A 19749-nucleotide genomic window follows, 5' to 3' on the forward strand; every position below is an offset into this window, starting at 1 on the left:
CGACGTCAATTGTCCCCTTTATTTCGCTGGCTGCTGGCCCACGACGCGGCGAATCCCCGTCGCCCACCCCGGCTCCGGAGTGGGTTGCCCCCCGGGCCGCGTCCCAGCCGCTGGCGCTAACGGCCCCGATTCGGAGGCGGGAAGCGAGTCGCTAGGCCGGCCCTGGGCGAAGACGCGGTTGCGGGCGCCGAAAAGGAATCCTACGCTCCTGGGGGCGTAGGGCCCGCGGCGGCGATGGCGGCGGGGCGAGCAGAAAGGGGCTCTGAAGGCCTCCTGGAAGCCCCGCCGGAAGTTCTCGTTGAAGTAGCCGTAGATGATGGGGTTGGCGCTGCTGTTGAAGAAGGCCAGCCAGTGGGCGAAGGGGAAGACGTAGACGGTGACCAGGCGGAGCTGGCCCTCGCTCAGCCGCCCGTAGTCCGTCAGCAGCATCAGCGTCCAGAGGGGCAGCCAGGAGAGGGTGAAGAAGAGGGCGACGATGACGAGCATGTTGATGACCTTGGCCTTCCTCTGCGAGACCCTCCTCCCCTCCGGCTCCTCTCGGCTGCCGGCGGGCGCCGTCGACTTGAAGAGCTTGAAGGCGATGCAGGCGTACATGACGACGATGAGGGCGAGGGGGGCCACGTAGATGTGGGAGAAGAGGACGGTGGTGTAGATCCTCCTCATCCCCGTCTCAGGCCAGGCCTCCCAACAGGAGTAGAGAGGGTAGGAGTTGTTGTAGGTGTCCACCATGAAATGGTGCTCCTCCCTGGTGACGGTCAGGGTGATGGCGGCAGGGCACATGATGACCAGGGCCAGCACCCAGATGATGGCGATAGTCACCAGGGCTTTCCTCAGCGTCAGCTTCTGCCGGAAGGGGTGGACGATGCAGCGAAACCTGCAGGAGGGCGGACAGTGGTGGCCTTGGGCACCTGATGGGAGGTCCCTGGGGAAGGAGGGTGGCCAGGAGCCAGGGCTGGGAAGGCAGGGTAAGGTGGGTTGCTCTTTTCATATGGCTTTTGGTGGCAGAGATAGGTTGGGATCTCTCCAGCTTTGGTTTTTACAGCCCACGGTGGGGAAGGAGACCTTGCTGGGATGCCCCATGGCCACCTTTGTGGTCTTCCTGGAGAGCTGGGCCACGCTCCTGACGTCCCCAGGAGCTTTCCCGTGATGGAATCCACATGGGACACCCTGAACACACCGAGGGTGGCTTGGTCCCCACGTCCCCGCATCCCCGCACCAACGTACCTCTCCACGGCGATGGCCACGAGCGTGAAGACTGAGGCAGAGACGGACATGCCCTGCACCAGGCCGCTCATTTTGCACATGGCGTTGTCAAAGGGCCAACCTGCGAGGGGACACCGTGGAGGTTGTCGGTGCCTTTGGCTTGGCCAGGTCTGTTGTCAACTCTCTCTAGATGTCCCCATCCACCGTGTTGTTGCTACGGGATGCTAAACCCTGCTCCTAAGAGGGGGCTGCATTTTTGGCTCATACAGAGATGGCCTTTAGCAGTACAGATGCTTGGAGAAAAACCCCCAAATTGGTAAAAAAAGACGCGTATTTACACTTCTTAGAAACTCAAGGAGCCCAGTGGTTCTCATTTCTCCTACCCTTACGTAGGGCTCTAGCTGTTACTATGGGGGCTGACCTTGGGATCCTCGATCAGAAGAGCTTTCGTCTTGTTTCTTGACCTCCGCTAAGGCGTTGGCAATAAATAAATTGCACCCTGTAGTAAATAAGTACAGACTCTGCCCCGTGCCCCGGCTAAATTCCGCCCATCCCGCCAATGCCAAGCTTTATCTTTGGAAAGGTCAACGGGCAGAGCTGAGAGAGCACAGGGAGAAGATCGATGCAAGGAGAGGGGTTTTTTTCAGTGCTGCTTGATGGAGAAGAGCGGAACTTTAAATAAATACGTAAATGCAGCGTTAAGGTCATACTTTGCCAAAAAATGTCCAAAACCTTAAAGGACTTTTCCCCCTAAAATAGTAGGTCTAAAGGAAATGATTCCCTTTCATCAGATGTGGTTGAGTGGCCCCCCTGTGCCCTCCTCATCCTCAGCAAAAAAAAAAAAAAAGCACCCACGGGCAGGAGATTTGGGGGTAGCCTCGTGTTGGGGGACAGAAGGTGGGTGATGTTCCTTCCCCACCAATTTCTCTCCTCCCCCCGGCCCCGCTCACCCGTGATGAGGTTGTCCACCAAGGTGGTGGGCATGCAGAAGATGCCCACCAGCAGGTCGCTGATGGCCAGGTTGAGGATGAACATGTTGGTGACCGTCCGCATCTGGCGGTTCTTCACCACGATGAAGCACACCAGGATGTTGCCGATCATGCACATGAGGAAGATGAAGGTGTAGGCCAGGATGAACATGGCAGCCACGGGGGAGGAATGCTGGTAGTACGCCAGGAAGGTGAAGTTCTCCCTTGGGAGGTGGCTCTGGCTTGCGGTGAAGTTGGGCCAGCTGCCATTAGAAGGGCCTGGGGAAGGGGAGGCAGGAAAATGAAGCTGGAAGAGGATAAAGCGATTATTCCCTTCATTTCTTAATGCCCTCGGAGACAGGTTTTCCTATTTATCCCAGTGCCCAGCCTGGCCGGGACGCGTCCTGCTGGGATCATCTCGGTGCCCCAACACGTCTCCTCCTTGTTGGGTTACGCGGCCCAAGGTACCGCAGCTCCTCGGCTGAATTACTTTACATCATTATTACTTTACATTATTAATATTTCATACCATTATTTTGATGAGGAATTAAAGCAGCCCTGAAGACATCCCGTTCTCATGGGATTTTTGGGGTTTTTTTTGTTTGTTTGGTTTTTTTAGGGATGATGCAAGGAAGAGAAATCCACGTCGGGACACCGCAACGCTCCAGCCGTGCACGGGAGCTGTGTCCGTGCGGTTCCCGGCACGGCCGGCCTGGGAGCATCCCTGCTCCTGGGTGCCTGCTGCTGCTTCTCCTTGTGCTTCCAAGGTTTGCAGTTTGAGATTCCCTAAAATCTTCCTCTCGCCGGCAAAGCCACAGTACCCGAGGGAGACGGGCTGGGGAAGGGGAGACCCTGCCTCCCCTTACAGGTAAGGCGATTATTATAAAGTGACATAATTATACATAATTATGATCATTATCTGGGACCCTGCGAGTTCTGATGGGGGGGGTGGCATTTTGTCGCTGCACATTTAGCAGGGGGAGCAGGTCTGTGCAGCACGCACCCGCGGGTTTCCCCAGCTTTACGCAGGCAGGGACGCAGGAGGACGCCGGGCTCAGGCAAGGAGCTGCCCGCAGCGGTGACGGGACATACTCCAGGCAAACCCAGGCTGCAATTTTAAGGCAGAAAAAGGCATATTTTTCCTTTAAGGCTCAGCCTAACTGCCTGCAGGTCAGCCCTGCTGCGCGAAAGCACCGCAAAGCCCCTGCATGGTGGGCGGCCGTATCATCCCGCCATCCCCGTGCCGGCGACGGGCTCGCCAGCCGAGATGCTTTTCCCAGTTGCTGGGACCACCGGCTTCCCCATGGCTCCGGCACGCACGGAGGCCCTGCCCAGCCTCTGTACCCTTGGCCCTGGGTGCAGGATTTGGCCAGCGCGTTTCCAGCGGGGCTTCAGAAAGGCGCCGGGGGGGTTTGCAGCACCGGCACTGGAGAAGAAGCCTCTGGGAGAGGCGAGGAAGCAAGCGGGGCTGCTGGGGCAAGATGCTCTGGCCGGTCGGCATCAGGTGCACCCGCAGGAACCGGCTTCGTTAGCAGAAGCGATAGCAAAAACTGTAATGAGATTGCCTGAAACCTGCGATATTAAGCCCGAAACTTTGCTGGACTTTATCTCTTTGGGCTTGCAATGTCTCGCAGCGTTAGCGGGTGGTGGGTGTCCTGTGGATGAGGAATCACAGGCAATTTCAAAAGCGAGGTGGAAGATGAGGAAAGGAAAATAAGGGGTTGCCAAGCGCCCAGGTGGGTGTCGGATGGATGGAGACGTCCTTCGTTCATCTCGGACGCGGTGACGAGGGGCTGGGGGGGCCACGGGCCCCCGGAAAGCGCCGCAGGGAAAGGCTGGGCTGATGGAATAGGGGGCTGGGGAGGGGGGCTGGATACCTTTTGGGGGGATAAAATAAAATAAATCAGGTCTTGGTACTCACCTCCACCAGCCCGGTCCGGCTCCGGGGGCTGCATCGCTGGCATGCAGGCAGCGGGGGGGGGGGGGGGGGGTCTGCCGCCGGGGGAGGGGGGGGAGTTTGTCCCCGTCCCTCCCCCGGTCCCCCCACCCGGGGCTGAGCCCCGGTGCCGGTACTGCTGTGCCGCCGCACCGGTTGCGGCTGCTTGGCGGCTGCAGCGGAGAAAGAGGGGGGGGGCGGCGGGGGGCCAGCCTCCCATTGCCATGGATACCGGGGTACCGCACGCACCCCCCCACGCCTGAGGCAGCGTGGGAGCGGGGCAGCCCATGGGAGGCAAAGAAAGAGCCGGAGCGGGTTTGCTTTTTGGGTCGGGTCCCCCTCGCCAGCCCTGAGGTCCCCACGGCAATGCTGGCACTTGGTGCGCCTCTCTCCTCCCGCCGATGGCCAGCATCCCCAGCAGTGCTCCTGCCCGTCCCGGGGAACGTGCTGGGACCCCCCCAACACCAGTGGGGAGGACCCCCGTCCTCCACCCCGCGTAAATCACCCACGCAGTGGGGAAAAGCAGCTGGTCCTGGCCGAAAGCTGCTCTGCTCGACTCCAGCTCCTCCATCATTGCCAACATCAACAAACCCCCTCTTACCACCATCTTTTATCAAAGTTTGGCTTTGGCAAGTCTAGAAGTCACATATTTCCAGGATTAACCATTCCCGGCTGCCCGCAGCCATCCCCCAGCGCTGGGAAGCTTAAAAACACGAAGGAGCAAACAGAGCAGACGTATCAACAAGGCATTTCGAGGTAACGGCTGCGATTTCTCCCAGGAGTTTTTGGAGGGTTTTTGATTTTGGTTTTTTTTTGCAGGCAGCCAGCTTCCAAAGGATGCCAGCGTGCCTAGCGATGGCCTCCCGGCCACCAAGGAGGCCCCCTCCCCGGGTGCACGCTCCCGAGCCCCAAGAGCCCATTTCTTCCTTGGAAAGCAAGCGGCACAACTTGGAGACCCCACACCACCCAGGAGGTGGGTGCACGCTTCTGGGGACGCCCGTGGGGTGAGCGGTGTGCGGGGACCTGCTGGCGCTGGGTTGCTTTGATTCCCATGGTGCAAAATGATGTGGAAGAACAATTGCCCTGGGAAAATCCAGAGAAATATTGTTCGGGTTTGGGGGGGAATCCAGCTGGGAGGCGTCAGCCTGAGCTGCAGCGAGCACCCGCAGGGATGTGCAAAGGGGCTTCTTTAAGGAGAAGACAACTGAAAACTCATAAATTTAGCAAATGGAGTAAAAAAAAAAAAAAACCCCACGCTTCACAGGAAAACATTTAATCAGGCATTTGGCACTTTGCCTCGTCAGCAATTTGAGGGAGAACCTTTACAGCCGCTGGGATGTCCCCCACCGTCCTGGCCCTGGCCCAGGGCAGCAGATGCTGCCTATCACCAGCCAGGTGGGAGGGATGCGGCCAAGCATCCAAATCTCCCAATTTTACCCAAACCTCACACCGTACGCGCATCCCGGCTCCGCTACCTCCCCAAGTGCTGGCAAAAACACGAAGCAGGAGATTCCCCGGCTCGGGAGCTGGCAGAGCCATCCCTTTGTGGAGGAGCCCCGCTTGCTTTTTATTAAGGAAAAAAAAAGAAAAAAAGATGGACTGGCTGCCTCGCTGCGGGTTTGGGACAGAAATAGCGGCGTAGCAGGGACTGACCTAAGCCAAACCACTCTCGCAGGCGGTCGCCCCTCGGGAGAGCTCCCCCGGGCACCCTGAGACCCTCTCAGGCTTTGGGGACAGGCTCCTCCGGCGACAGTAGCAGGTCAAAAGGGACAAGGGGCCGGACCAGCAGCCGCACCTCGGGGCCGACGGGGTTCGCCCGCAGATTGAGGCTCCGCAGCGATGCCATGGTGGCCAGCTTCTCCACCGGCACCTCTGCAAAAGAGAGCAGCGAGGTGAGCACCCGCCCCGGTGTCGGCTGCCAGGGAATTTGGAGCGGCAGAGGGGGCGAAAGCTGCGGCAACATGGGCAGCCCAGAGCAAATCTCGCTGGTTTCCAGGCTTTTATCAAACCAGAAACACCATCAAATAATATTAAATTACATGACTATTCAAGCGTCTTGGCAAAGTGCAAATGATATTAAATGTGGACACTGCCCTCCAGTTCTCCCAGTCCTGAAAAAAAACCCTGCTGGGGTGCTAAACTGGTATTCAGAGACTTATTCCCTTGTTTTATTCCCAGTGTTGCAATGCCCAGGAGCCCTTGCCTGGCTAATGGGAGAGCACATGCTCTTTGCCCTTGTTGGACAGGCTGCAAAATGGCTCCCGGCTATCGCCAGGCACCCTCCTATTTTGCAATTCCCATGAATTCAGGTGTTTTCCTTTAGAAAGGGTTTCTAAAGGAATCCCTTTTTACATGGGGGAAAAAAAAAAAAAAAAAAGATGCCTTAACCTGCAGGTCTCTGGATGGTGCCAGTGTGAATCCACTGAGAGTGGAGGAATGAGACCGATCCAACACCTAACCGTTAAGACCATTAAAAGATGACAGATTTAGCTTTTTGTTACAAATCACAATATTTGGGGCTTGAAAAGCCCACCTGCACAAGTTTACCAAGAACAATTTCTTTTTAATTTGGCCACCAAAATGACAAGAGCCTTTTATGTCCCCAGCTCTGATTTCTTCTACCAATACTTGGAGCAGAACTGTGGTGTTGTAATTATAGCTGGGCGGGTGATTATGCGATTTTTAAAACATGAAACTTATTTTACGCTGGGGAAAAAAAAGACGACTCAAACACCTTGATGGCTTTTTTCTTTCCCCTCCAGAGAGCAGTGCTATTTTCTGTAATACATATATTGCTTTGCAGTGCATCTGTCTTATCAGGCTAAGCTTCACATGGATTTTTTTTTATACCTCTTATTTAGAGTGGATTTGTTCACTGCTGCTCCTCCTGTATAATTTTGCATTTTTTCCCCCCCCTTGATGCACAAAACTTTTTTTTTTTTGATAGATCTTCCTGTTTAATGACCTTCTAAGGCTACGCAGAGTCATAAACCCCAACTTTGCTTGAATTTAGGGAGTTAAGGAAAGTATTTTAGGGAGCAAGCTTTGCCCAGGGTGGGAACAGCCCAGCTCTGCAGCTCAATTCAAGGTAAGGAGCTGTGGCTCACCCCCAGCATGAAGGGACAGGCAGGGCACGCAGTGCAGCCTATAGCTATACGGCCCTGCCGTGGGAGCCACAAACTCCTCTATAAGCAACCCAAAGTGTCGCTTGCTGGCTCCCCAGTGGATAAGGCAGTCGCATTTCAGCCTGAATTATTCATGCCGGCTTCACCAGTTAAGCAAAAAAAAAAAAGGGGGAAAAAATGCTTTTTCATAATTAAAGCAAGCAGTAATTTTCTCAGATCTGAATATGATAATAAGTGAGTGAGAAACCTAGCTCCTCCAGATGAAAGGGCTGCCGAGGCATCGGGAAGCATCCAAGGAGATGGATATGAAAGGGCTGCCGAGGCATCTGAGGAGCTGGGTAATGAACACTAACAGCCCTGAAGGTCTTGCAGCAATGTACGGCTGCAAATTGAAGGCAGAAGGACCCCGCTCAGCTCAGCGGAGCTGCTTCCCAGTCACATTTTGGCATTACCCGTGTCCTTCGGCGGCCACCAGCTCCTGCCAGCCTCCTCCAAACCTGCTGATGGGAACCCACTCGCTGGCTCCTCTGCAGCTATTAACAAAGACGCATTTTCCATACCATTATCCCAAATTAAGAGTGGCTCTCTCTGGTGCTCAAGAGGAGAAAATCAGCCACAGTTGCCCCCAGCAGCAACCTGCCTAGCCTTGCTAATGGTCTTCAGCATCCCCCTTGCTATCTCAACATCTTCTGCATTAAGTCATTAATCAAGGAATAAGGGGAAGAGAAACTGAAGCTTCAGGCATGAAGGAGCCCCATGGATCTTGGGAGCTGAAAACACTAATTTGATATTGCTCTAATTGGCAGGGGAAGAGTTAAAAGCACTGACATTAATATGTACATAATTACACTCCCAGGTTAAGAGCTCATTGAGATGAAAAGGGCAATACATGGCACTAAATGTCTCCTTTCAGATCCCAGAACCTCCAGGCAGGTATTAATTAATCTCCTTTTACTCCTGTTTCCCTTTAGCTGGAAAACATTACCTACCATCTCCGGCTCAATATGTCTTAGGAGGTGACTCAGTCCTCTTTCAACAAGTTCCTTTAATCTGGTTTGCAGCCCTGCTCTCAACTCCTTCAACATCACTGAGACAGCAGAGGAGGACAGGCAGGAATGGGAACATCACATAACTGCAGCAGTACCAAAGACCAGACCACCTACAACCTTCTTGCTGCTGGAGCAGGTCCCAGACCTTTCCCTAAGCTCCATCTCCCAACCATGATCTGTAGAGCATCTTTCTCTCTCCTCCTTTTATCTGGAGCAGGCTCCTTAACTCATTATTGGGCTAAGCGGCGCAACCTGGGTCCCAAATGATAAAAGGCAGCAAAAGACAGCAGAGCACAGTTTTTTGCATTACTGGGGCAACTCCTTCCTATGCTGAGCTGGCTGGAGGTGTGTAGGCACTGCTGCTGGAGAACAGCACCTGGATGAGTATTCAGATGCCTCAAAAACTTCCTCAAGAAGGCATCTGCTGCTCCTCAGGAGACTCTGCTGCCAAAACAGGGTCCTCAGCCAGTTGTAGTGGGTGAGTTGTGTATGTGTGCAGAGGGGGCAAGAGAAGATGCCATCTCCTACAGCCTCACCTAAGATCTCCTGGGGTGAAATGAGTGTGAAGGGCTCAAATCCTGCTTGGCTGTTAAAGAAAAAACAACATCTGTGCCAGTTATATTCAAGCTGATGGGCTCTCCTTAATTCTTCTTCCCTGTTGTGCCAGGCTAGCGTGGTAGATATAAGTACAAGCTCCTAAATAATATACCAGACTGGATTTGCATATAAAAATGTGTATATATAAATGTGAACTCATGTACAGGTAATTTGCAGCAAGGCTCATCCTCTGGCTGTAATTGTGCTGTGCCTGTGAAGAGCAGGGAGCTCGGTCCTTGTGCTAGCTGAGTCTTGAAGGCTTTTGGGGGCAACCCAGGAGATTTCACCATGGTCCCTGAAGGCGCAGTTGTGGATGAGATGCTTTTCCGTGGATGTGAAGGACTTTGAGTTGCTGCAGCTCGTGGGATGCTCTGGTCCCTGAGAGGCTATTGCATGAATGAGGTATTGGAGAAGGTACCTGGGAGTGATGTGATTACCCAAACTTTTGTTTCCTTGGCAAAAATTAGCTGCAACACCCCTGGTTTTCTAATCTCTACCTCTTCCCTTCCCAGAAAATGCATAAAAGAGTCTAATCTTACCTATTTCTGCAGCCAGACAGCATTGTGCTCATTTCCAAGATATGTCCCTGAAACATTTTAGCTTGAATTTTTTAATTTCTACCCTGTCATTTTTCCTGAGTCTGATAAGAGCAGCTGAGGGGAGCCTGGCAGGAGGTGATCAAGCCTGGCAGCTGCCTTCTTGCCCAGGATTAATCCAGCTGGGTACAACCCTTGATGCATCCTTTCCTCCCTGCATTTAAGCAGGGGAAAAATGCAACAAAAAGCTGTAGTCCCTTCCTGCGGCAGCCTGCTTGCATGAAATGAGAAGGAAAGAATTAATTTTGGAGACCTCAGCTCCTGTATCAAGTCTGATTGGAGTTGGCCAATTAAGCTCACAAAGTGATGGAGGGAACTAAGAGTGAGCTAGGTCTCTCTGGAAGGCAGGAGAGAAAAAAGGGGCGGGGGGGAAACCATGTCTTTTGCTGGCTCTCATGGAAGCAGTATTCAATGTCTCTTGTTTCTACAGACCAGGGAGCAGCTGATGCTGTTAATAAAACTTGTGTTGCAGGGAGCAGCTTTCCCAGCAGCAGCTGAAGCTATCCCAGATAAAACAGCAAAATTGAGTGGACTCAATATTCGCCTCCCCAGGGATCCGTGCAGGCTGTGGGATGCTCCAGCCTGGGCTCTTTGAAAGCTCTCTCCTAAATAAATCCCCTTTTATCTACGTGCAACAGCTGCCCCTTTGCCCAGCTTTCAGGGACTCCAAAGGCTTCAGCTTTGTGCATGAAAGATTTTCTCTGACTGCAGGGTTGGGGGACGAGTGGCTCTTACTGTTCCTTTAATTTCACTTTTTTTAGAAGATTTTTTGTAGTGTTACAGCTCCTATTTGCTCTGGGAAAAGTTCAGGTGGGCTCGTGCCCTTACTTTGCCTGGTAGCAAACATCCCAGCCCAGCATCCTTGGGACTGGGATCTGCAGTCAGGTCTGTTTTATTTTTTTTTTATTAAATCTGGTGATTTTGAGTTGCAGCTGGAGCTCTCTTTGAGAGCCATATCCCAGCGTGGTGACTAGGGAAGCTTGAATGGGGCTTGATTTCCCCCTATGCCTGCAACAGCTTCCCCCCAGGAAGCAGCGCAAGCATTAGCAAAAGCAAGCAGGTAACGAGGCTCCATCCATTTAGCATCTCCCCCGCGCTCCTGTGCCTTTCCCCTTGCCAAACTCACGCTCCTTTTGCTTAAGGATTGCTAAGCCATCCCTCTGCCCGGCTGTACCCGCAGGGGATGATGGACCGTGAGCAAAAGCTTCACGCCAGCATCCCTCCCTGCCCAGGGATGTGGATTGGCATCGCCACCGGGAATCGCGCTTGCCCCGGGGCGATGCTCATCCTCAGCTCCAGCGGGAAAAGGTCCTTCTCACCTGCAATCTCGTTCTCTTCCAGGTCGATGGTCTCCAGGGCAGCAACGGCGGCCAGGGGTTCAGGGAAACGCCGAAACCTGTTGCGGGAGAGGTTGATGGCCTGGAGGTGCAGCAGGGAGGTGACCTCCTCGGGCAGGCGGTGCAGGTAGTTGCCTGCTAGGTTGAGCTCTGTGGTTTGGGAAAGAGAGGAGAGTGGTGTTGAGATGGGGGAGGAAAAAGGTGGGAAAATAATTCGTTTGTAGCTTAATTTACAGCCTCTGTCCCCCCATGGGCTGCCAGGTCTGGCAACAGGATTCGAACTCCAAAAATGGGATTTTTTTTGCTCTTCTCCATGGTTTGTCATCATACTTTTGCCTGCTGTGAATCCCGCTTTGGGGAGCAATATGTTTCTTGGCTTCCTCAGGCTTTCCTAATGAAACCCGTGCAGCATTTCGCAAGCAGGGGCTGTAGAAATAAGCAATTAGTGAAGTCATAGAATCACAGAGTTGTTTAGGTTGGAAAAGACCATTCAGATCATCCAGTCCAACCATTAACCTAACCCTAGCAAGTCCACCAGTAAACCAGTTAAGGGTAGAGTAGCAATTTCATGTTTATTCCCCCGGCAATGGACATTTGTCATGGCTTAAGGCTAGTTTTCTGTCTTCATGTGCCTGAACCCCTTCTGAGGTATAAACTGAGTGGTGGAAGGAATGTATTTATATGTGAAAAATATCTATTCTACACAGTTTAACCCTCTGTGATGCTTGGTTTCCCCCCAGCAATGAGCTCCTGTGGGGCCAGGAGCAGTGTTCCTGCAGGAAAAGCCATTAGCCATGGGAACAGGAACCCAAATCCTGCTGTCCCAGTGCCCTTCTCCAGTGACACAGGGCTTTCTGCTCTATAAATACCTACGCAAGCTGCCCTGCCCCTGCTAATACCTGGTATTTATAGGTCCTGCCTTATGCAGGCTGCTGCAAGGCTGTCCCCAGCCTTGGGGCATCTCTCCCCTGCCACAGCCCTGCTGAGGCCTGGCATGTTCATCACCGGAGTGATTGTTCACCAGTGGAGCAAAGCCCTTGCTGGGAAATGAGACCTTTTTCTCGCCTCGGGGCTCGCCTTGCTGTCTAGAAAATGAAAACTTCCTTTGCTCCACCCATTTCTTTTCTCCAGCCTAGGGGAGTTTCCACGGATGATGCTCCAGCACAACACGGGCAGCCTCCCCAGACACCCACGACCACGGCGGCACTCGCGCAGTACATTGTATGAGCAAAATATTTGCTTTTAAAAGCTGCCAGAGCCCTGGGTGCTGCTGCAAGCAGGCAAAGCCCCGGTGCAGTCCGCAGCACTCAAACCCATGGTGCTGGATGCTCTGGATGCTTTAGCATGTTTTTGCAGATGAGTTTCTGGCTGCTTTCACTGGGCTCCGCAGGGATGTGTCCCCATGGCACCAGCCACACACTGACGACTGTCCCAGCCTCCTGCAGCAAGCAACTATCACTCACGTCTTGCAATGGGGGCTAATTAGCCAGCAAGCGAGCCAGCGTGCCTTCTGCAGCCTGAAATGCCCCGTCTCTGCCATGCCCCGTTATACCCAGGCTGCCTTTCCTGTCCTCTTTCATCCCCAGTCCCATCCTCAGAGGAAGCTGGAGGATGAGGAGCGACCCTACAGCAGCCTGGCCGCTGCCCAGAGCGGCTGGAGGTGGCAGGGTGTGAGTTTGGGAAGGCGGGTGAGAGCAAAACCCGTGCCCTCTTCCTGCAAGGGCCGGAAAGGGTAAAGAAAAATGGATTTTTGCAGGGGCTGGACTAGTGCTTGGAAGGAGGTGTGAGCACAGAGGAGCAAAAACTGTAGTGGGGAATCTCTCCGGTGCTGTGCCCCCTCTGCAGCGGCCTGGGGGCTCTTTGCTGGTCCCAGGGGTTTGGAAGAAGCTGTCGCAAAGCGGTGTCCCTTACCTCTCAGCTGGCTGAAGGTGGTGACGAATCGGCCTGTGAGGGACTTCAGCTCGTTGTTTGCCAGGGAGATGCGGTGGATTCCTTCGGTGACGCTCCTCATGGCTTTGTAGATGCCGACGGGGAAGGTCATCAGCTTGCAGTTGGCCAGATCTGCCCCCAGAGAGACCCAGGCCCCTTATAAGGCACCCAAGTTGGGATGGAGCAATGCTTTCCATCTTGTTTTCCACGCCTTAATGCTGGATTTGCCCATCTGGGTGCTGCCACCCATGGATGCCGCAATGTCCCCTGCCTTACTCTTCTCCATTGCAGGGATCTTTGCAGTCACCTCCACAAGCACCAGTAGTTTGTTCCCATCAGCAATGCGACGGCTGTTCTGTGTTGTGTTTGACCCCAAACCACGTTGCCTTTACCTCCATGCCGTGATGTCCTGCAAACCCTCAGCCAGCCCGTCTGTGTCCAAACTTCAGTAATCCCCCTTCCCTATGGCCCTAACCCCCTGGCAAAGGTCGAGCATCACGGGTACGCTTCCTCTGCTGCTGGTGGAGACGGAGCAGGGCTTTCCCCGGGCGTGCTCCTGCCTGGATTTCTCATGGTGATGGGTGCTTGCAAGCAGCAGGGAGGGAACAGGATTCGGCTGTGCTTCTCACCTGTTGGCGTTTTTTCCTTCTGTGTTTCCCCTCCTGGGAAGTGGCAAGGGATGGAAACCCTGTACCCCAGTGCTGTGATGCCCACCCAGGCTCTGCCCCCTCCCCAAAACTGTGGTGGGGGCTGCACAAGCTCGGTCCCACCCGCTTATCGTCTTGCTCAGGAGGATGTGGAGAGGCTGAGCGATGGAGCTCTGACTCCCAGCAGACACTGGTTTATACCCTAGGCCGGGGAACCCAGCGTGGCGAAAACCGAGTGGCTTTCATCTCTCTCTCTTGATGAACTGCGTGTGGGTGTCAGATATTAGCTAGATACGGGGAAATCGCAGAAAAACACAAATCTGACAAGGTGACGCGGGGAGAGGTCTGGCTCCTGCCGTCGCTTGCAAAGGGGGACTGTATCCCTGGGGCATGTCCCACGGGATTATGTGCCATTGCTGGGAACCTACTCAACCCCTGGGAGGGCTGAGAGCCCTTTGGGGGAACCTTTCCCTTCCCCAGGGCAGCCGCAGCCTTGGGCACAGCACCCGGAGGGGGGGCCGGCAGCTTTTTTTAGACCATAGCAGCAAAAAATAGACCCCTGCTCCCGGACACCCGATCCTTCTCCGGGCCCGGAGCGGGAGCCGAGCCGGAGCGCCGGGCTTACCAAGGGAATCCGTTTTGTTCTCCACCGTGTCGTTCACCTTCCTGGCCACCCGGGCCACCGCCTCGCCCATCCTCTTCTGCATGCGGGCGCCCGGTCCCGCCGGGGACGTGCTTCGGCCGGGGGGATCCACGGCTGGAGGGAGAAGCCAGGCGCTCCCGCCTCTCAGGAGAGGGATGCTAAAAATAACCAGCGGGATCAGCGTTCCCAGGGGAGGGAGGGAGGCTGTGCTGAGCCTGGCATAGCCCTTGGGGTATGAGATTCCCGACTTTCCAGGATGGTATGTTTGGGATATGAGGATATGTCTCCTTTCCTGGTTTGGGATATGGGGATGCATTCCCTTTTTGCAGTGATCCTGGGCTGGTGTGGCCCTTGAGGTGTGGGATTCCTAACTTTTTGTGTTGGTACGTTTGGGATATGGGGATGCGTCCCCTTTCCTTGTTTGGGATATGGGGATACATGCCCTTTCCTGGTCTGGGATATGGGGGTGCATCCTCTTTTCCCAGTGATCTGGGGCTGGTGTGGCTCTTGGGGTGTGGGATTCCCAGCTTTTTGAGTTGGCACGTTTGGGATGTGAGGATGCGTCCCCTTTCCTTGTTTGGGATATGGGGATACATGTCCTTTCCTGGCCTGGGATATGGGGATGCATCCTCTTTTTGCAGTGATCTAGGGATGGTGTGGCTCTTGGGGTGTGGGATTCCCAACTTTTTGTGTTGGTACGTTTGGGATGTGGGGATGCATCCCCTTTCCTGGTGATCTGGGGCTGGTGTAGCCCTTTGGGTATGGGATTCCCAACTTTTTGTGTTGATACATTTAGGATATGGGGATGCATCCCCTTTTTGCAGTGATCCTGGGCTGGTGTGGCCCTTGGGGTGTGGGAGTCCCGACTTTTTGTGTTGGTACGTTTGGGATGTGGGGATGCATCCCCTTTCCTGGTGATCTGGGGCTGGTGTAGCCCTTTGGGTATGGGATTCCCAACTTTTTGTGTTGATACATTTAGGATATGGGGATGCATCCCCTTTTTGCAGTGATCCTGGGCTGGTGTGGCCCTTGGGGTGTGGGAGTCCCGACTTTTTGTGTTGGTACGTTTGGGATGTGGGGATGCATCCCCTTTCCTGGTGATCTGGGGCTGGTGTAGCCCTTTGGGTATGGGATTCCCAACTTTTTGTGTTGATACATTTAGGATATGGAGATGCATCCCCTTTTTGCAGTGATCCTGGGCTGGTGTGGCCCTTGGGGTGTGGGAGTCCCGACTTTTTGTGTTGGTACGTTTGGGATGTGGGGATGCATCCCCTTTCCTGGTGATCTGGGGCTGGTGTAGCCCTTTGGGTATGGGATTCCCAACTTTTTGTGTTGATACATTTAGGATATGGGGATGCATCCCCTTTTTGCAGTGATCCTGGGCTGGTGTGGCCCTTGGGGTGTGGGAGTCCCGACTTTTTGTGTTGGTACGTTTGGGATGTGGGGATGCATCCCCTTTCCTGGTGATCTGGGGCTGGTGTAGCCCTTTAGGTATGGGATTCCCAACTTTTTGTGTTGATACATTTAGGATATGGGGATGCATCCCCTTTTTGCAGTGATCCTGGGCTGGTGTGGCCCTTGGGGTGTGGGAGTCCCGACTTTTTGTGTTGGTACATTTGGGATCTGGGGATGCATCCCCTTTCCTGGTGTGGGATATGGGGATACATACCCTTTCCTGGTCTGGGAAATGGGGGTGCATCCCCTTTTCCCAGTGATCTGTGGCTGGTGTGGCCCTCAGAGCACAGGATTCCCAACTTTCTGTGTCTGTATGTTTGGGATCTGGTGATGCATCCCCCTTTCCCAGTGACCTGGGGCTGGTGTAGCCCTTGGGGTGTGAGATCCCCAACTTTTTGCATTGGTATGTTTGGGATATGGGGACATGTCCCCTTTCCTGGCAACTTGGCTCAGCTTGTCCCCTTTCCTGGTGGTTTGGATCAGCTCATCCCTTTTCCTGGTGGCTTGGATCAGCTTGCCTCAGCCAAAGTATTTTGGAAGGAGGAGTTCCGGACAGGACACCTGGCTGGAAAAAAAAAACAAACAAAAAAACCCCAACAACAAAACTAAAAAATAAACAAACCCAAACTTCTCCCAAGTAGTTAGTGATAGGACAAGAGGAAATGGGTTCAAGCTGCGTCAGGGGAGGTTTAGGTTGGATATTGGGAAAAATTTCTTTACGGAAAGGGTGGTCAAGCATTGGAACAGGCTGCCCGGAGAGGTGGTGGAGTCCCCATCCCTGGAAGTGTTCAAAAAACGGGCAGAGGTGGCACTTGGGGACATGGTTCAGTCTGGTCTACCCTTGACTGGTTTAGTGTGGACTTGGCAGTGTAGGTTAATGGTTGGACTGGATGATCTGAAAGGTCTTTTCCAGCCGGAACGATTCTACGATTCTATAAAAAAAGGTCTCTTCCCACGCCGGGAGTCGAACCCGGGCCGCCTGGGTGAAAACCAGGAATCCTCACCGCTAGACCACGTGGGAGGGCGCGAGCAGGCGAGCGCGGCGCCGCGCCTGCCCCCTGGCGGCGGCGGGCGGAGCGCGATTGCGCGGCGGCGATGGCGGGGGCAGTGGGGGGGGGCGGGAGTTTGGGGGGCGGTGGCAGCGGGAGGGGGGGACCGGGAGGCGGGGAAGGGGCGAGCGGGAGGCGGGGAAGAGGGGCGGGGAAGGGGGGGCGGCGCCCGCTCGGCGCCGCCTCCGCGGGGACAATAGCGCGGGGCCATGTCGTCCGCCGGCGGTCGCCAGCCCAGCCAGAGCCGGGCCATCCCCACCCGCACCGTGGCTCTCAGCGACGCGGCCCAGTTGCCCCCGGACTACTGCACCACCCCCGGCGGCACCCTCTTCTCCACCACCCCGGGAGGTAAGAGCCCGCCCGGACCGGGCCTGCGGGGCGGCGGCCGCGGGGCCGCGCCGGGGGAGCGCTCCCGCCCGCCCCGCCTCTCGCAACGCCGCCTGTCGCGCCTATATCGCGCCTATATCGCGCTTATATCGCGCCGATACGCAACGCCTGCCGCCCGCTGGCCTTAAAGCAAGCGCTTGGGGCAAGGTTTGTTATTTTCCCGGGGTGTTATCGCGGGGTGCCGGCGGGAGCGGGAGCTGCCCCCCAACCCGGGGGTGACAGCCCCGCTGGGGCGCGGGGAGAGGGGGTCGGACTGGGGGCACTGGGAGCTGACTGGGGGAGACTGGGATATGCTGGGGGGCACTGGGAGGGAGCTAGAGGGTACTGGGACATACTGGGATATACTGGGCGGGATGTGGGGGGGCTCTGGGATATACTGGGAGGCACTGGGAGCTGACTGGGGGAGACTGGGATGTACTGGGGGGCACTGGGAGGCAGCTAGAGGGTACTGGAATATACTGGGATATACTGGGCGGGATGTGGGGGGGCTCTGGGATATACTGGGAGGCACTGGGAGCTGACTGGGGGAGACTGGGATATACTGGGGAGCACTGGGAGGTAGCTAGAGGGCACTGGGACATACTGGGGTATACTGGGATGTATTGGGGTATACTAGGAGGCATGTGGCGGCGCTCTAGGATATACCGGGAGGCCCTGTGAGCTGACTGGGGGAGACTGGGGTATACTGGGATATACTGGGATATACTGGGGGGGCTCTGGGATATACTGGGAGGCCCTGGGAGCTGACTGGGGGAGACTGGGGTATACTGGGATATACTGGGGGGGCTCCGGGATATACTGGGAGGCTCTGGGAGCTGACTGGGGAGACTGGGATATACTGGGGGGGCTCCGGGATATACTGGTCAGCCCTGGGAGCTGACTGGGGGAGACTGGGGTATACTGGGATATACTGGGGGGGCTCCGGGATATACTGGGAGGCCCTGGGACCTGACTGGGGAGACTGGGGTATACTGGGATATACTGGGGGGGCTCCGGGATATACTGGTCAGCCCTGGGAGCTGACTGGGGGAGACTGGGGTATACTGGGATATACTGGGGGGGCTCCGGGATATACTGGTCAGCCCTGGGAGCTGACTGGGGGAGACTGGGGTATACTGGGATATACTGGGGGGGCTCCGGGATATACTGGGAGGCCCTGGGACCTGACTGGGTGAGACTGGGGTATACTGGGATATACTGGGGGGGCTCCGGGATATACTGGTCAGCCCTGGGAGCTGACTGGGGGAGACTGGGGTATACTGGGATATACTGGGGGGGCTCCGGGATATACTGGTCAGCCCTGGGACCTGACTGGGTGAGACTGGGGTATACTGGGATATACTGGGGGGGCTCCGGGATATACTGGTCAGCCCTGGGAGCTGACTGGGGGAGACTGGGGTATACTGGGATATACTGGGGGGGCTCCGGGATATACTGGGAGGCTCTGGGAGCTGACTGGGGGAGACTGGGGTATACTGGGAGGCCCTGGGACCTGACTGGGGCAGACTGGGATATACTGGGGGGGCTCCGGGATATACTGGGAGGCCCTGGGACCTGACTGGGTGAGACTGGGGTATACTGGGGGGGCTCCGGGATATACTGGTCAGCCCTGGGAGCTGACTGGGGGAGACTGGGGTATACTGGGATATACTGGGGGGGCTCCGGGATATACTGGGAGGCTCTGGGAGCTGACTGGGGGAGACTGGGGTATACTGGGATATACTGGGAGGCCCTGGGACCTGACTGGGGGAGACTGGGATATACTGGGGGGGCTCCGGGATATACTGGTCAGCCCTGGGAGCTGATTGGGGGAGACTGGGGTATACTGGGAGGGTATACACGCGGGCGTCGGGGGCTCGACGCCTCACGGGGAGCCTGCGGCAAGGGGCGGGGGGGGGCTCTGCCCCATCCTGCCTTGACACCCCGGTGTCGGAGCATCCCCGCTCCCCAGGTGGGAGGGGCCGGGCGACTTTTTGGGGGTGCTGCGTCCCGGGGTACCCCCAGGATGCGTTCCCACCCCTGCCGTGAGTTCGCCAGGCCTCTGCGCCAGCCCGCGCCCGGGGGGCGGCAGGTAGCCGGGGGGCGGCGGGGGTGTTTATCCAGCGCCGAATTATCGCCCGCCGTGCCCAGATAAGAGCGGGCAGAGCGGCGGCGGCGGCGCGCACCCCCCCTGCCCTCCCCGGCCTATCTTTGGGCTGCGGCCGAGGTCCTTGGCCGACGTGCCCGTCCTGCCGGGAGCCTCCTGCTGCAAACAGGCGCTGCCGGGCCGGATCCCCCCCCTCATCCTCCTCCTCCTCCTCTCCCCCCGCCAGGCACCCGGATCATCTACGACCGCAAGTTCCTGCTGGACCGCCGCAACTCCCCCATGGCCCAGACCCCGCCTTGTCACCTCCCCAATATTCCCGGCGTCACCAGCCCCGGCTCGGCCGGCGAGGAGCCCAAAGCGGACGCCAACAGCCTGAATCACCCGGAGGGGAAGCCATCCATGGGTAAGAGCCCCCCAGGGTGGGGTGGGGGGATTTGGGGGTGGGGGTGACCCCCGGCCCTCCTAACGCCTCTCCCCTTGCCTCTCGTCAGGGGACGACGCTCAGTTCGAGATGGATATCTGAGCGGGAACCACGGAGAGGCAGCAACTCCCCAGACCTGTGCGCACCCCATTCGGCTTAGCAGGATCCATCCCGGCGAGGCGGAGGCGGCAGCCGGCCCCGCTGGCGTCCCCCTCCCTGCCCACCTCCCCGCTTCGTTTCGGGGAGTGCAGCTCTGGCTTCTCCCCCTTTGCCGGGTGACCGGTCCCAGCATGTGCTGGACGGAGCCATCCCACCCGGATC

General features: G+C 56.2%; 3 protein-coding genes and 1 non-coding gene across 4 annotated transcripts; 1 reads left to right on the forward strand and 3 right to left on the reverse strand.

The window, feature by feature from the left end:
- Nucleotides 1-18: 18 nt before the first annotated feature.
- On the reverse strand, nucleotides 19-4126 carry NPFFR1 (neuropeptide FF receptor 1). Its single transcript, XM_075717360.1, has 4 exons — nucleotides 4093-4126; nucleotides 2154-2450; nucleotides 1225-1324; nucleotides 19-874 (listed from the first exon to the last, which is right to left on the reverse strand). Exons 1-4 carry the CDS (start codon nucleotides 4124-4126, stop codon nucleotides 19-21), a joined length of 1287 nt encoding a protein of 428 aa, XP_075573475.1.
- A 1701-nt stretch (nucleotides 4127-5827) lies between these two features.
- LRRC20 (leucine rich repeat containing 20) lies at nucleotides 5828-14094 on the reverse strand. The gene is made up of 4 exons (XM_075717967.1): nucleotides 14013-14094; nucleotides 12723-12872; nucleotides 10794-10961; nucleotides 5828-5979 (listed from the first exon to the last, which is right to left on the reverse strand). The coding sequence occupies exons 1-4, from the start codon at nucleotides 14092-14094 to the stop codon at nucleotides 5828-5830; spliced, it is 552 nt and encodes a 183-aa protein (XP_075574082.1).
- A 2340-nt stretch (nucleotides 14095-16434) lies between these two features.
- TRNAE-UUC (transfer RNA glutamic acid (anticodon UUC)) lies at nucleotides 16435-16506 on the reverse strand. Its single transcript has one exon. It is a non-coding gene; the product is annotated as a tRNA-Glu (tRNA).
- Nucleotides 16507-16743: 237 nt separating this feature from the next.
- On the forward strand, nucleotides 16744-19530 carry EIF4EBP2 (eukaryotic translation initiation factor 4E binding protein 2). Its single transcript, XM_075717823.1, has 3 exons — nucleotides 16744-16882; nucleotides 19234-19410; nucleotides 19499-19530. Exons 1-3 carry the CDS (start codon nucleotides 16744-16746, stop codon nucleotides 19528-19530), a joined length of 348 nt encoding a protein of 115 aa, XP_075573938.1.
- The last annotated feature ends 219 nt before the right edge of the window (nucleotides 19531-19749 follow it).

Source organism: Pelecanus crispus, chromosome 10 (assembly GCF_030463565.1).
Source record: "Pelecanus crispus isolate bPelCri1 chromosome 10, bPelCri1.pri, whole genome shotgun sequence".
Taxonomy (NCBI): domain Eukaryota; kingdom Metazoa; phylum Chordata; class Aves; order Pelecaniformes; family Pelecanidae; genus Pelecanus; species Pelecanus crispus.

Coding starts and splice junctions, on each gene's coding strand:
- NPFFR1 (XM_075717360.1), bottom strand. CDS start 4,126: ATGCAGCCCCCGGAGCCGGACCGGGCTGGTGGAG. Junction 2,451..4,092: donor GCCGGACCGGGCTGGTGGAG/GTGAGTACCAAG, acceptor CCCCTTCCCCAG/GCCCTTCTAATGGCAGCTGG. Junction 875..1,224: donor GTGGCCATCGCCGTGGAGAG/GTACGTTGGTGC, acceptor GCCCTCCTGCAG/GTTTCGCTGCATCGTCCACC.
- LRRC20 (XM_075717967.1), bottom strand. CDS start 14,094: ATGCAGAAGAGGATGGGCGAGGCGGTGGCCCGGGTGGCCAGGAAGGTG. Junction 12,873..14,012: donor GAACAAAACGGATTCCCTTG/GTAAGCCCGGCG, acceptor CTCTGGGGGCAG/ATCTGGCCAACTGCAAGCTG. Junction 10,962..12,722: donor CACCTTCAGCCAGCTGAGAG/GTAAGGGACACC, acceptor CCCAAACCACAG/AGCTCAACCTAGCAGGCAAC.
- EIF4EBP2 (XM_075717823.1), top strand. CDS start 16,744: ATGTCGTCCGCCGGCGGTCGCCAGCCCAGCCAGAGCCGGGCCATCCCC. Junction 16,883..19,233: donor CTTCTCCACCACCCCGGGAG/GTAAGAGCCCGC, acceptor TCCCCCCGCCAG/GCACCCGGATCATCTACGAC. Junction 19,411..19,498: donor GGAGGGGAAGCCATCCATGG/GTAAGAGCCCCC, acceptor GCCTCTCGTCAG/GGGACGACGCTCAGTTCGAG.